This window comes from Mytilus galloprovincialis, chromosome 8 (genome assembly GCF_965363235.1).
Source record: "Mytilus galloprovincialis chromosome 8, xbMytGall1.hap1.1, whole genome shotgun sequence".
Lineage (NCBI taxonomy): Eukaryota > Metazoa > Mollusca > Bivalvia > Mytilida > Mytilidae > Mytilus > Mytilus galloprovincialis.
Window position 1 is genome coordinate 92412394 of NC_134845.1, and position 17022 is coordinate 92429415.

The 17022-nt window shown below is 32.3% G+C and overlaps 1 protein-coding gene across 1 annotated transcript; it reads left to right on the top strand.

Moving 5' to 3' along the window:
- Positions 1-643: 643 nt before the first annotated feature.
- LOC143043829 (techylectin-5B-like) lies at positions 644-16564 on the top strand. The gene is made up of 4 exons (XM_076216008.1): positions 644-725; positions 2778-2942; positions 8895-9038; positions 16491-16564. The coding sequence occupies exons 1-4, from the start codon at positions 644-646 to the stop codon at positions 16562-16564; spliced, it is 465 nt and encodes a 154-aa protein (XP_076072123.1).
- The last annotated feature ends 458 nt before the right edge of the window (positions 16565-17022 follow it).

The following is a 17022-nucleotide window of genomic DNA, read 5'->3' on the forward strand; positions in this document are numbered from 1 at the left end:
AAACGGTATTAAATGGACTGTACGTGTCGTGTTTTTTTTTTTTTTCGTTTCTTTTTAATTGCAACTATAATCCTTATTTTAATCCTTATACAAAAACCGTCACATTTCCGTCTTTTTCGCTCTACATGTAGTTCTACGACTCAAGACTTATAGTTTTCACAATACGATATGTACATGACAAATTTCGGACATAATCAATTTTTGAATTATCTATTATGAATGAAGGCAAAATATTTAAAGTCTGCAGATTTTGAAAAGACAAGAAGTGTTTTGATAACATTAACGGTACCAAATTTTCTGCACACGAAGCGCGCTACGACAATAAATGTATCTTTACATATTTTTCCAAAGTATGTGAAAATCAAAAACTATAAAAAGAACGAATAGCTTATAAACTAATAAAAAAAACAAATATATATAGATTAATACCGGACAACATGGACAAGGAATGAAGTTTTCTTAAGGAGATGTATTCCATTTTTAAAATAATCTTCAAAATTTGAGCAATACAATATCCCTATTTTCAATCTAGTTTCGGACTATGCTGATGAGTCTATAATGTATTTGTTTTGATACAACAAGATAGCATGGATACAATTATAAAATGTTATTTTCCCTTTAAGCAAGTTTAAATCCTTTTTCAATGTTAAGCTACCTTGTTAGTAATAATACTTGGGAAGTATATAAACAAGGTTTTGGAAATGTGACAGGAGAATTTTGGCTAGGTATGATAATAGCACTATTTATGAGCATCTAAAACCTACTAATCTAATTGATTATCGCAACTAAGTAATAAGTAGTTTCACTGTCTTTTTGCATACTAGATGTTTTGTGGTATGCGTCGATGCAACAGCCAATCAATACCAAAACAAATAAAGTAATCTAGTGTTAAACACAATACGTTTAAAAGTATACGAGTTTCGATAAAATATGTAATCTGCAATAAGCCCCAAGTCAAAATAAGACGTGAAAAGATTCACAACGACTGACAGGAATCACGAATTATCACGCAATATCATGCTGGACAAATATATACATGTTGGACTCTAAATAAAAGCAACAGTATTCCGTTTGAAAAGTCGAATATCAATTCGCCGTTTCAGAATCTAATGCATCCTGGGTAATATTTTCAAAAGCGTACACCAAAGCGTTTTGATTGGTTGAAAACGTCCTAAACAATCGAAATTCAACCAATGACGTAACGTTATTTTCATTTTGGGGTACGAACAATGAAATTACCCATGATGCTTTAGATTCTGAAACAGCCAAATTGAGAGGAAACAAATCACGGTGACAAACTAAAACTAAAGTATGATATTACTCTGAAATACGATAATCACGCTAAATTGTGAGGGTCTTCGCTAGTGTACGATGGTTGCTTATTTAAGCCCGATTATATGACATGTTACGGTGCGAGAGTATGGCATGCTAAAGTGCGATGGCATAACTAGCTGATTTGCGATGTTTGTTTGTTTTGTTTAGTACAATGACAAGTGCGCAAGTACAAGGGTTTGACATGATAAAGTCAATGGTTTTTCATGCTAAATTGTAATGACATACCACGCTAAAGTGCGATTGAAATAAATAAAGTACATATAAACTCATCATAGATACTAGGACTAAATTAAGTATATACGCCAGACGCGCGTTTCGTCTACAAAAGACTCATCAGTGACGCTCGAATCCAAAAAAAAGTTAAAAAGGCAAAATAAAGTACGAAGTTGAAGATCATTGAGGACCAAAATTCCTAAAAGTTTTGCCAAATACAGCTAGGGTAATCTATGCCTGAGGTAGAAAAGCCTTAGCATTTTTAAAAATTCAAAAATTTTTAAACAGTAAATTTATAAATATAACCATATCAATCAATGACAATTCATGTCAGCACAAAAAATGCTGACTACTGGGCTTGTGATACCCTCTGGGAAATAAATATCAACCAGCAGTGGCATCGACCCAGTAGTTGTATATAAACTCATCGTAGATACCAGGACTAAATTTAGTATATACGCCAGACGCGCGTTTCTTCTACAAATGACTCATCAGTGACGCTAGAATCCAAAAAAGTTAAAAAGGCCAATAAAGTACAAAGTTGAAGAGCATTGAAGACCAAAACTCCTAAAAGTTTGGCCAAATATAGCTAAGGTAATCTATGCATGAGGTAGAACCTTTAAGCCTTAGTATTTCAAAAAAATCAAAAATTTGTAATGACACTTTTAAAACGAATTCGAAAACAATTGTTATATAAAATGAATATTAACTGATAGAAATTCAGATACAATATAATTAATAATAAAATCCCACCGACAAAAATCTAGGAGCTACAGGAGCTACAGGAATCGTTTTCAAGGCTCATCGACATACATCTTATTTAGAAATCGTTAAGGTAATAATGGTCATATTTCTCTTTGACACTTTCTGCTTGTAATCATCATTGATCTTCAAATATTCGACTGTGAGCGTCGTAAGAAATTTATTAAGTGTTGTTTTCATTTTTTATTATTGATATGTACTGGTCAGATAGAATTATCTTATGCCAAAATGACAGTTGCCGTTGTAGAGAGGTTGTGATTTTGCATAATTGATAAGGATTTTGAGTATTTTTATGGCAGTTTTATTGTTGAAATGTTCATGTTATTTTCTTGTGTATTTTATAACATCACTGATGACCTAAGGTGTCTGTATCAATTTTATATATTTTGTAGCATGTATGCGCTAAGAAATTAGTATATACCACTCATATTACTGAAATAAAAACCTCATTATAAATTTTACACTAGGAAATGAGGCAATACATTTAATATCAACAAATGGAAAACACAAGTTACATATTGGTTTAGAATTGAGAAACGGAAGCCGATTTTACGCAGATTACTTTTTGTTCAAAGTAAATAATGAAAGCAGTCAATATTTACTGAATGTTACAGGCTACAGTGGAACAGCAGGTAGGAATTGAAGGTTACTCGTATGTTTGTAAATAGAAATTTCAAATGCCAGTTAAAAGACAATTGTTCAGAGAACATATAAATGTCTTGCCACATCAATTTAATAACATTTGGACGAGAAGCTACTTTCGTTTTACACAATGTTACTTTTGACGTTAAAGCAAAGGTTTCTTTATTAGTACGGTGACCAGACCCATTTTTTTTTAAAGATTTAATCGCCAAACATACTATATGGCTATATTATATATCATTGGATTCGGAAAAATTAGTACTTTTGAAACATCCATGTCGTCAAAAAGAAATGTGGTAACAGTTTTGCATGAGGTCAAAGATCAAATTCTGTTTTTATTTTATTTTTTCCATTCTTCCATACAACAATTTAGTTTAAATTTCAGAAACATGCATTTTTTTCAAATCAATTAACAATGAATTATCTTGAAAGTGTAAAAAGTTTTAATTTAATTTAGGAAATCGATTTTTCTGGAAATTGGCGTTTTTCAAACGCTTGATCTATTATACACATATTCTGTTAAAGTTACAGTAGTTACCTTGCCGGCTGCCGTTCGACCTCATCAATAAAGGATAAATATTATTATTTTACCCGAAGCCTACTATCATGAAGGCGTATTTTGCATAAGCTCATTCATGTAATTCATTAAAACTAAAAAGCACTCAATACCAAGAAAACAGTTGCAATTCAAAAATGCAATCAAAGAGATCCACACAACAGAATTATGCCAGGAGTATTTTTTGGTTCATCTGTCGAGGAAATGATTTAGATTTCCATATAATTATGACCCTTTACAGGACATATAAAATTGTGTTGTGAACAAACACATGACTTTTTACATGGAGATTTTCCCTTCAATGAAAACACAAGATCCTGCAAGAATTCAGCTGACATATGCCCTTTGAAACACACGAAATGTAATGAATCATTTAACTCTCACCAACCGTATAGTAAAATTGACGGAAAAGGGGTTTAGCAATGTGTAATGCGGTCCAAATTTTTAGTTTGAATCGAAGTAAGTCAAACATGCTGTTTCAGTGTTGCCTCACAGGGAGGTAATCTAAAGAAACTTTTCTGGTGGCAAGATTGATGCGCATTTGATAATTATTATGATGGAATGGTTTCAAAGACATTTTTCCAATCATAAAGCTTTAAAATTAACTTGCATGCCTAAACAAGGGCTTCATTTTTGCCAATATTACCGAAACTTTAAAAAACCACTAAAATAGTCGTGCGTTTCCTTCAAAGTCTGGTAGACAGTTTGTTTACCTACTCTAAACATGGACGAAGTTGTGTCGCATCCGGTAAGTGCATGTATAGCAGGCAATAATTTACAAATTGTTGGGGAAAGACAGACACATAGTTAGTGAATGGTTGAAAATCTTCGGTCATCCTTTACACTGCTAATGTTCCCAATCTGCACCCACAGCTCGCTTATATGTTTCATGTATTTATAGTAGTAAACACACAGAACAATCACATTTGTATTAGAGGTCCGTATGATTGTTCTTCCGCTATTTCCCATTTCTCTAAACTTCGTGTCTAAGTTTAAGGCATTACGTATCAGCCTCCTCTTGAGTGCTAAACAAGTTAAGAAAGCCATTAACAGTGTTGGTATAAATAACTTTAGCAGTTTTGAAATTTACAAACGTTCTGGCAATGTAAAGCTCACATCAGGTGGAATCATAGGGGATTTGTCAAACTTTTCCAGTTAGGATTACTTCTCTCCTAAATATTTTTGATACATTTTATGGAAGCTGTAGACTTTTTGTGGCGTTCCCTTTCGGCAGACTTGATAGAGTTGTTCATGTCGTAGCGGTCAAAACATCTGCTTTTGTGTGCACTGTAGAAATTTATTGGGACATATTTTTTTTTATAGCTGCAAGGTCACCGAATGTTTGACCTTTTTTAACATCAGTACATGATCTCTGAGTTTTTAGTGCTGGTGTAAAGGAAGGCAGGGAAGGTGCACAAGTTTAAATTTAAGATTTGTTTTTGTGGTCATGTTAGCAAACATTGTTAGTTTTGACTTTGATATTGGACTATAAAACTCCGTATTGATCTAAGGACAAAGCACAAGTGATGAAATGTGTAGACATGTTCAAGCCTTCCTCGACAGCTGTGAGCAAAGAATCTCAAATATATCTTGTAGCATACATTCTAGAAGAGATATTGATAAGACAGGGAGGATGGGATTTCACAACAAAGGGATCAGATCAGCCACTGATCATTCAGATGGTCCACAATGGCAATAACATATTCTTCATCTCTTTTCATTGCTGTTAATTATAGTTCCTCTTGAGAATTTGCATCATTTCCAGCTCTTTTCAGCGTAACACGACTAAGGGATTCTAGGAAATGTCTTGTCAGGGTCCATCAAACAAGCGCACACTTTTGATTTGTTATGCCTACAGTGCCACCCTTGAGGCTTTTATAATGGTCTTTTCTGTTGCCATGTCAGTCCATATACCGTTAAAATGTCCAGATTTCTGTCTAAAGACAAAGTAGCCATTTATAAAAGGTGATCGAATATTCTCAGAAAGTTGAAGAATATCGAGTATGTAAACTTGCACCCACCTTCAGTAATTGGTACGGTTGGTTACAAAAACATAAGATAAAATTTTAGATGACGATCACAAGGAAGTTACCAATTACCATCTCGTTCTGCTCTATCATTTGACAACAAAATGTATACTACTTCAAGGAAAATATCCCCGTATTTGAATGTATGGGATACAGCACATCCCCATTACTTATATGTATTTATAAAAGGCTATATATGAGATTCGAATTGCTCCGTCATATGAGCGTTAGGACTTGTGTCTTGCTTGAATTGTTAAAATAATGCTTCTGAGATAAATGAATTTGATATAATTATTTAAAGAGGTATGAAATATCATATAAATGTAAATTATTTCACATTTTACGTTTAAGAAAAATGATGAAATTGAATTGAAACGTACTCTATTAAATGCAAAATATTCGTAGTGTTTATCTTTTATATAGACTCTTTAATGACGGGCTAATTTTGCTAAACGTTATTTGAAATCGTTAAAATAAGGTGTAACAGCAATGTATATAATAACAAAAATTATATCACGGATGTTAATTTACAATGAAGACCTAAATACTTTTCTAAGTCGATTTTTCGTTCAATTAAACTAACGTACTTCAAAGCCCATTTTACGAAAATTTCACCGTACGACTTTTTGACGACAAGTCAATATGTTAACTTTAACCTTTGAACTACTAGTACCTATACTGTGATGTTTAGCCGTATACTCCGAATGACGATTAAACTCCTTAAATAAGCGACTTTTTCTTACTTGGTCACCGTAATCTATACTGATTTGATAAATGAATGTTTCAATTTTTGTTTTGCCTGTCAAAAGGTAGATAATCGTAAATTTCGGGTTAATAAATGACACTTTCGGTGTAAAATGATAACCTTATCTACACTGATTCCAAAAATAAATGGTTCCCATATACTTTTGCCTTTAATATGGAAGATAGTAGGTACTTCCGGTTCAGTGAAATTTACTTTCGATCTCAAATGATAGATTTATGTAAGCGTATCTAAAAAAAACATTTGTTGTACTTTTCACATAAGCAACACGACGGGTGCCACATGTGGAGCAGGATCTGCTTACCCTTCCAGAGCACAAGAGATCACCCCTAGGTTTTGGTGGGGTTCGTGTTGTTTATTCTTTAGTTTCTCTGTTGTGTCATGTGTACTATTGGTTGTCTGTTTGTCTTTTTCATTTTTAGCCATGGCGTTGTCAGTTTGTTTTAGATTTATGAGTTTGGCTGTCCCTTTGGTATCGTTCGTCCCTCTTTTCCAAGAAATAAGTGCAAAACTAGCTATTTCCAGTTTTCTGAAGGTCGCTTCCGGTTTTCAATTTCAAGGTCTCAGGGCAATCAACAGTTTGCAAAAGACCTTATGGCTTTATCAAATACCAAGTTGGAGTAATAATCAATTAACCTTTAATTGAATCATTTCAGCGCCAATAATAAGATTTTTCAGACCAAATGTATGCTATCTTATTCAAAATAAGGCAAACATTAATATTTTAATCTTGACCTTTGACCTTGACCTAGTTGTTTATTCTTTAAACTGATGACCTCAAATCAACAGATGCTTGGTCTCTATCCCTTATGGTTTACCACTTACAAATGCATATGGGTAAATAACTTTCAAATGAAGTCTTCGTATTGCTTCCGTCTAAATTGAAAAAAAAACACATCCTAATGCTGAGTTTACACGTAATTCGAATTCAATTCGCATTAACTAATTTGAATTAATTTAATTCGCATTCGAAACGTTTTACGTCCTAACGTCAATTATAATTCGAATTACAAAGCGCGTCAAATTCGCTGTACTGTCTAAACGACGTTAACCTTTAATTCGTTTTCACAAAAGCGTATTTCAAATGCGAATTGGATAATTCGAATTAAAAAAAAGAAGAGTGTGTAAACGCGATAAGAGAATTCGATTCGCAGTCGATTCGAATTCAATTCGAATGAAATGTCCGTGTGAACGAGGCATGAGAATATAGCCAGCTATTTGTTAAAATTCCGGTTTTGACATGAATATCAATTATATAGTCTTCTTTTTTTTTATTAATTTCCTGTTTACAAAAGTATAAAGTTTTCGAAATACTAAGGATTTTTTTTATCACAGGCATATCATTATGGGATTGACTTAGTATAGGAACGTCGTAAGAAGAATGATAAAAAGTTTTAATAGCAATATCCCTCAACTTTACTTTCCGTTATGCAGATGATGTTATCTCACTAAATAATTCAAAATTTGGTGACTATGTTGATCGAATCTATCCCATCGAACTAGAGATAAAAGATACAATAGATACAGTTAATTTTGACTTACATCTAGAAATGGATAATGAGGGTCGGTTTAAAACAAAACTTTACGACACACGAGATGATTGTGAACTTTTCTTTTCTAAGTAGCAACATTCCCGCAGCACCTGCCTACAGGGTATATATTTCCCAATTGATACGATATTCCTGTGCTTTTATTTCCTATCATGATTTTATTAATAGAGGGTTGCTGCTCACAATGAAGCTATTTAACCAAGAGTTCCAAATAGTGAAGTTGAAATCATACCTTCGTACATTTTACGGACGCCACCACAAGTTGGTTGACCGTTATGGAATACCCGTTTCACAGATGATATCGGATATGTTCCTTTCGTCGTAACTACAATCCCCTTCCCTTTTAAGAATGTGACCAACCGAATTAAACTATTTGCCGGATTTGCTATAACATGAGCAACACGACAGGTGCCACATGTGAAACAGGATCTGCTTATCCTTCAGGAGCACCTGAGATCACCCATAGTTTTTGGTGTGGTTCGTATTGTGTTTTTTTAGTTTTCTATGTTGTGTCATGAGTACTTTTGTTTGTCTGTTTGTCTTTTTCATTTTTGGGCATGGCGTTGTGTAATTCGGTAAGTCGTATTCCTGAAAGGGAAGGGGATTGTAGTTACAACGTAAGAAAAACATCCGATATCATTTGTGAATTTATAAATTTTGAACTCGTGTTCTTATATCTGTATATAGCAAGTTAAACACGATAGTGCATCATAAGTGTCTTTGGCTGGTTGAATCATTATTCGTATACTCAATGTACATTATATTGTATATATATATATAGGTAGCAGACGAAAGAGGTTATTCATCTATGGCCCATGTATGTTATTGTACATGTATTAGAAGATAGCTCTAACTGCAGAGTAGATTGTTTTTCTTTTTCTGAAAGAATTTTCAAAAATTTCGAAAATAAAGTGTTTTGTATTTATTGATTGACCAATAGACAAAATATTTAGCACATTGTAGTGTATATTATAGGATCAAGTCTTATAGAAATTTTATCTTTTTCTGTTTATAATAAAATTATTGTAATTCAAATGTAATTGTAGATGACGCCATGGACAATGTTCATTCGGCGTATAGAGCGAATGGTGCTCCATTTTCAACAAGTGACAGAGTAAATAATAAAAATACTTGCGTCAAGGCATTTGGTGGTTGGTGGTATGTTGGATGTAGTATATCTAATCTTAATGGTAATTATTCTAAATACACAAACTCACTGCAATGGTGGAACATGAATGATTTTGGACATACTGGAATAAGACTGAGTGAAATGATGATAACTAAATATTAAAGCACTATATGTATCTAGTATACTCATAGTTGTGGAGGTTAAGAACAACTTAAAGGTCAGATATTTACATGCAAACAGTAACACGATGAATTCCATGGTGTAGCTGTGGACCTGCTATGGTTTCAGTATCTTGTGGCTTTTGTATTCGGTGCTGTAATATTAAAGTCACACTGTTGTTTACATCTAAAATGAACTTGTCTACAATTTCAACAAGAACGAGATTTTTTTTTATTCCCAATTTAACATACGGATAAGGAGAATTTTGTTGGGAAGTGCATCATTTAAATTGTACATTTAGTATGAAAAAGTAAAAACACAAAAATACTGAACTCCGAGGAAAATTCAAAAAGGAAAATCCAAAATCAAAAGGCAAAATCAAAAGTCCAAACACATCAAACGAATGGATAACAACTGTCATATTCCTGACTTGGTACAGGCATTCTCTAATGTAGAAAATGGTGGATTGAACCTGGTTTTATAGCTAGCTAAACCTCTCACTTGTATGACAGTCGTATCAAATTCCATTACATTGTCAACGATGCATGAACAAATGTTCAGTTCAAGGAATAATTTAATAAAGAATTGAATGCTTCTTTTTATAACTTCACGTGGTTGTAAAAGCGTTGACCGAAGTAAATTTTGTTTGAAGCGCGGGAGCGCTTTATTCTAAAAATTTGCGCACGGTCAACGCATTTACACCCTTATGAAGTTACACATATAAGAATTCAATACTTATAATCACTTTTGCTTAGCTAGGATCATCCAAATATGATTTCTATCAAGTTTTTCTTTTAATTACCTGTGCACTTTATTGAGGGACATCGTGTCATCTTCATTGTGTAATAAAATAATTTCAGAAGGACTCGACATTGCTGTTAGCCAATCAAAATAACTGTATCATAATGAAACATACATCTTATGTAATTATTTTTGCTTAAACTACTTTGTTTACTGCTCGATTACGTCCCATTCATTTTCATGCTCTTGACTCATTGTTTTCTTTTTCTTCCCATTTCTTTTCCGGGGAACCAAATGTTAAGGCCCTAGGCTTACCTGTATAAAATGGGATATAAGAGGTAATCTATGTACCAAATAAAGTCACAAAACACAGACGAACGCTATGATAAAGATTCTCAAAACCATAACACATCCATGTATGATAAAACCACAACTTGAAGCGATTAGAAAGAGACACATCAATTAACAATAAAACAAACTTAAGGGAGATGCACTAACAACAAAAAGTTAGACTTGACGCGTCGACATGCAAATTCTCATTCAGACAAAATGTAATAATCATTATAAAAAACAAATACTAATTTGCTTTACTTGTATTTTTAAGTGTGATAACATGTTTTTGTGAATAGACACATCGTATCGATTTACCAATTCTTTATGTTGAACCCTACATGTAGCCGTATCTTTTCGACCATTTTGTAGCAACTCAGAAAACCCCAGTTTTTTGGTAGGGTTCGTGACGCCCAGTCGATCTTTAGTTGTATTTCTTTTTGTATAGTTTTATGTTTTTCGTCGTATTTCCGTTTTTAATGTTTTCCTGTCATGCCATGAGTCTGAAAATCCTTTTATAAAATTCCCTTCTCTTTTATTAACTGTCGATATCAATCGTTTTTGTTCATAACTCATAGATGCTTTTTGTATGGTCCCTAATGGGATAAATGAATCTAGAAGTTACAGAAAAGAAAACACGCAGTTATCAAGGATACTATTATAAAACAGTAGGTAGGAATATGGCAGTTGATATCAAATAGTCCGTGTACGTATGTTGCAGTTCTGTGTTTGTTGTTCCGTTGTCTTCCTTTTATAGTTGATTTGTTCCATTCGGTTTTATTTCTCCTAATCAATTTATGACTTATTAACAGCGGTGGGGTACCGTTGTCGTTTATTTGTTTGTACATATCTTACCGACCATTTTTCCTTCTTATATCATTAATTATACATGTTACTAAACATGTATGTCATCATATTAACTGTATTTGTTACCTTAACTATTGTGTCTGTATTTATATTGTATGTTTCTCTGTAAACTTGTATCTATAGTTTTTAGAGAATAAAATATCTATCTATCTATCTATCTACATTAAATGTTCTTGATAACCATTTTTTTCTTGATAATTATTAAAACTAATCAGATATTTATTTATAAGTAGATGAACGCACAATTTTCCATTTAATTTCATTTGGATTTTTTTTTATACCTTAATAGCATTCAAATGAATACACTATGAATTCGTAAATCTGAATAATTCGAAATTTGGTGACTTAATCCTTAGGCTATATACTTTTCAAATTATTTTTTTTATCTTCTAACAAACTTTTCCAATCATTTAATAATAGACATAAATTTTGACAAAGAATTCACATATATAGTACATTTAATCAAAAGTTTCGGTGTGTATATAGATAAAGGGAGTGTATGTGAAATTATACCCCAAGTGTATATACCAAGGAACCATTCCCGTACCCAGACTGTCCAAGTTAGATGGAAGATGTTACAAAAAAATAAAAACAATCAGTTTCAAAACCAATTTGAAAGTTAACTGGTTGAGAATTATTCATAATATGATTATTTAAGAACCTAAACGATGCCATTAACAGTCATTCGTTTTGGCAACAATACAAGTTTTATTGGATAAAAAGGTAGAAGTTGTTTACTTATGGTCGATTCGTTGCTTGTTTGATTGATAGATTGGCTCGTTTTAGAAAATGCTTATACATCTTTCATTTGTTGATAATATATGACTGAAAATAAGAATTGTTTCCTTATAGGTCTGTTATCAATAATGATTTTATGTAGATGAAAATCCAATTTGGCCATGAAATTCTGTTCGTTTTGGGTGATTTATAATTTTCCATTAATTTCTTATTGCGCCAACCTTCAATTGACCGATATGTGAGGCCTTATTAAACGGGTCTATACTTTTATAATGTAGATGTTTATGTAGTTATCAAAGGTACCAGGATTATAATTTAGTAAGCCAGACGCGCGTTTCGTCTACATAAGACTCATCAGTGATGCTCATATCAAAATATTTATAAAGCCAAACAAATACAATGTTGAAGAGCATTGAGGATCCAAAATTCCAAAATGTTGTGCCAAATACGTATAAGGTAATATATGCCTGGGTTAAGAAAATCCTTAGTTTTTTGAAAAATTCTAAGTTTTGTAAACAAGAAATTAATAAAAATGACCACGTTATTGATATTCATGTCAACACCGAAGTGTTGACTACTGAGCTGGTGTTACCCTCGGGGACGAAACGTCCACCAGCAGTGGCATCGACCCAGTGGTGTAAATAGTTATCAAAGGTACCAGGATTATAATTAGGACGCCAGACGCGCGTTTCGTCTACACAAGACTCATCAGTGACTTACGTGTTCATAAATTGCCAGACGTTCTACCCAGCTGAACTATCAGTTTGGAATGCATTCCTGTCAGCTTCTTTCATTTCAAATCCCCGGTACGCCAATTCGCCGTTTCAGAATTTCAGAATCTAATGCATTCTAGGTAGTATTTTCAAAAGCATACACCAAAACGTTGTGATTGGTTAAAAACGTTCTAAACACTGGAAATCGATCCAATGACGTAACGTTATTTTCATTTTGGTCCACAAAATATAGTCATCTTGATTCTGAAAAAGGCGAATTGGCCACGTTGTGAAGCGGGGATTATCAACTATCCAATATGAAGATATAACTTGATTTTAAATGGATATATATTTCAAAAGTTTCCCTACCAGGTTTAACAAATATCTTCATTGTCAAGAATCAGTCCGGTCTGTAATGCGCATGCGTCACGGAACAGAGGTTTTATCGATGAAATCGGTCTGTTGAATTAAACGTGGAATTTTTTTAAATTGACGATTTAAACTTTTTCTTTTTATAAAATCCCTTTGACTTTGTTATATTTGTGTTCATCAATATTTCAGCAACTAGATAATATATTTATTATATTTTTCGGATTTGTCTTTCTTGATAACAATTTTAGTTTCGTAACAGTCATAAAGACTTCTTTGTTGTATGTGAAATATAAAGTATTACCAATAAGGTCACATCTTTAAAAAATAATTTAAAATACTTAATCAATGAACATTAAATTGACTTTGTTATCATATAAAAGAAGAAAGATTGCTCTATCTTTCGATATAAGTTTCAAAGTTTAAAAATCTGTTCTTCATGCGAACAACTTGAATAGAAATATGAATATTTTAACTAATTTAAAGAAGAACGTCACGATATGTGTAAACTGATACACACAAGAGAATTAAGATGTTATACAGCGCTGATTACATGATCACAGATAATATAGCGAGAGCTGTCGTATTTATATATACTCTCCTATAACGTTTTTACAAATTATTTAATTTCAATACACACGTTATAGTTATTTCATAATTTGAATTAAATATATATATTTTGATATTTATGTAAATATACATTGACAAATACGACGTCACCTCAAAAGTATTGATAATCTGAAATGATTCGACAAGCATGGCATAAAATCTTGATTGTATGTCTTTAGCGAGGAAAAGACTCGTTGCAATACACAATCAATGCATATACCTGTTACATTCCAATAAAATAAAACGCCAAATAGGCCATATGTTTAAATTTAAACGAATATTTTCATATGTTTTATGCTGTCGTTTTAAAAAAATAATAAATTGCACACACACACGCATCAATAAAGTTTAGATTTGTTAATTAAAACATGTCAAAGAGAGTTACAGGTACACGTAGACATAATAAACAAGAGTAGGTGGTCGACTTAGCCGATAGAGTGTCAGAAATTATGTGTACAGAACAGGAAAATGATAATAAAAATGACAATTATCTGAAATATCGGCAAAAGATTAATCGTATTATGAGATATGTTACATTTTATAACTTAAAATCAACGATGACGCTTCATATGCAATTACGAACTAAAAAGGAAATCAATTGGAGAGAGTTGTGCTTTGGACAGAAAATATTTATAAAAGAAGAGAGAATTGTGCCACAAAGAGAAATCTTACCAAATGAATACAGAGTTGAACGACTTATTTCCAGAAAATTAGAGAAAACAAAGGTAGGCATTTAACCTTAGTTTGGATGAAGTTGAAGTGTGTCCTCTCTTTGAAATAAAAAAACACTTAAAATTATGTTAGTTAGTTTAAAACAGACTGACCATTCCTTTACTGTAAAGACGTACAATTTCCATTTTTTTAAACATTCAAACTTAAGCTCGGAACTTGTTTGAAATAGTGGACAAGCAGTTTTATCAATAAGAGATTCTCTGTTACCGTTTATACCATATCTATAGCATCTGCTTCAAATATAAAAGCTCTTCTAAAAGATATTTGCTTAAAAGGGTCTAGGGTAATATTTTAAGAATCCACATATTATAAGAAAATAGTAGCCTTTTTTTTTTACCTATACGCTTTGACACTTTTATGCCTTGATTCTTATTCTTCAAATAAAAAAAAATCATCTGTAAAGTCAATTTTTTTTCTTCTTACACATTTGTTGATAGAAGAATAGTTTTTCAAATGGAGAGAATGAAATACATGTAAAAAAATCTATCTCCACAAAAGAAGAAAAATGGTGTCTCATCCTTTTTTAAAATTTCACCCGGAACGAACCTGTTTATTTCGTTGTGGCATTCATATGTTTATGTATATAACTTACTACATTTAACCCATACGCTCTTTCGTATTTATAAACATGACTTGATTTTTGCATTTGATTTTCATCAATATTTCAATTACAATCTTATATGAGGGGGAGGACAGGGGTAGGGAGACAGGGAGAAAGGGGGTAGGAGAAAGGAGAGGTAGGCTGGGAGAAAGGAGAAAAAGTTGGAGAAAAAAATAAAATATGAAAAAATAAAATATCTCTCTTTTTTCCGGTAAATTAGAAAAAATAAAATAAGCAGAAGAGGAGTAGGAGAAAGGAGAAGAGGGTACCCCTCTGTCCTCCCCCTCTTATATGAACACTTTTCGTAATGTTAAGTTATTTGCAAACAATTTTGAGGTTCTTTTCAAAGTAACACATCTTTGATTTGTATATATCATGTATATATTTATACATAATGCCGTGTTTGTTTGCATTGTCCACTTGTCGCGTTATCATAAAGTACGATCTTTGATAAACTCCCGCATAGTACATATACTACTAATATATAAGGAGATACCACATATCATTGATTACATTTTGTAAGCACCCCATCTCTAATATTTGCGTCTGTGTGAGTTTTGTTTTTAATAAAATGCATTATATCATTATATCATATGTCTGGTTTATTCCAATGATGACGTGTTTTTTATAAAGACAAATTGTGATTTTTTTTGTCCAGACAATTTTTTCATATTGGCGCTTAGACCCCCTTTTCTTTCCTTGGGTCTGAATATTTCGTTAATTAATTTTCTTTTAAATTTGCATATCTATATATGTTCTTTTTTTGCAATGACTTTGTCAGGTTCTCTAGAGCTTGGGATGTCCACTTAAGATGATGATCTTCCGCCTCGTTCTTTTAAATACATGTAGAAAGAGCTAGCGGACTACTCATGACATTCAAATGTAAAACTATAAAGAATATGAAAGATTATATATATATATAATTTTGAATTGATTAACTATAGATCTTGCCTTAGCTGTAAAGAATGTAGGACAGAAAGTCACAGGACTAAAAGTCACACTTCATTGTTTTTCATATTGTTGTCTTTGAATAAGAAAACGCTTATTTTGAAAAAGATATTTTTGTATTTTTATTGAACTTAAATATATATATAAAACAACTTTGAACAAAATTATCAAAAAAAATATCGAAGATGATCAAATAATTGGTAAGAATTTACAAAATGTGAAAGTGGCTTGGCAATAAAATGACTTTATGGTGCCAAGAAATTTATCCTTTGCATGATAAAATAAATTTAAAATGTTCAAGTATAATGACATATTTCCTTAACCTTTATTATAAATATATGTAACAAAAGTAAATATTTCAAGATATTTCTCTTATATATTCAAGCAATTGTCAACAAATGATTTGTGGCTTTTTGTCCTGTGACTTTATGTCCTGTGACTTTCTTACCGTTTACCGCTGTGAACCGGTGTTCGGCTTATATGCTATGTAATGTATGAGTATTTGAAAATGCAAAAAAGAAATTTTGGTTCCGAGCAAGTTCTCCTTAAGATACTTATGTCCCGACTTGTCTTGTTTTTCACAATTCTTCTAAGAAACATACATTATGTGTCATGTGTGTTATACTTTATTACTGCGTATGATGCATGTGCCGATTCTTATATTCATATCAATTTTTATATTTGACACACATCCTTTTTATTACAGGAGCTTATGTACATGGTGAAATGGGAAGGTTACTCTGTTTACGAATGCTCGTGGGAACCAGAGTCTCACCTTAACCAAGTTTTGTTAAATACCTTCTATACACCAGAAATCGACGATTCACGTCTGGCGTTATCAGCTCGTAACTTTGAATTGGCTATACAACAGAGGCTTAGAGGGAAGCACAATACTGTGATAATTAGATTTGACCTTGATGTTTTCAGACATTGTTTTGGTATAGAAAACAGTTACATTTTACAAAGTGTGGATGATTTTGAAAAATTACCCCTACACAAAAACTGGCATTACAACCTGAACGCCAGTGGACGTGGATTGAAAATTGCATTTCCATTAACAGTCAAACCCAAATTACATATGAAAAAAGTTTATATTTCTGAAAAAGGTACTTTGGAGATGAAAACTGTGCCTGTCGAGACGTTAAGGATGATATGTGCCATTGAAGTATGTACTTTTGATCAGCTATAGTGTCCCGCAGAGAATTTTCACGTTAAAACTCTTCTCTATACATATGTTT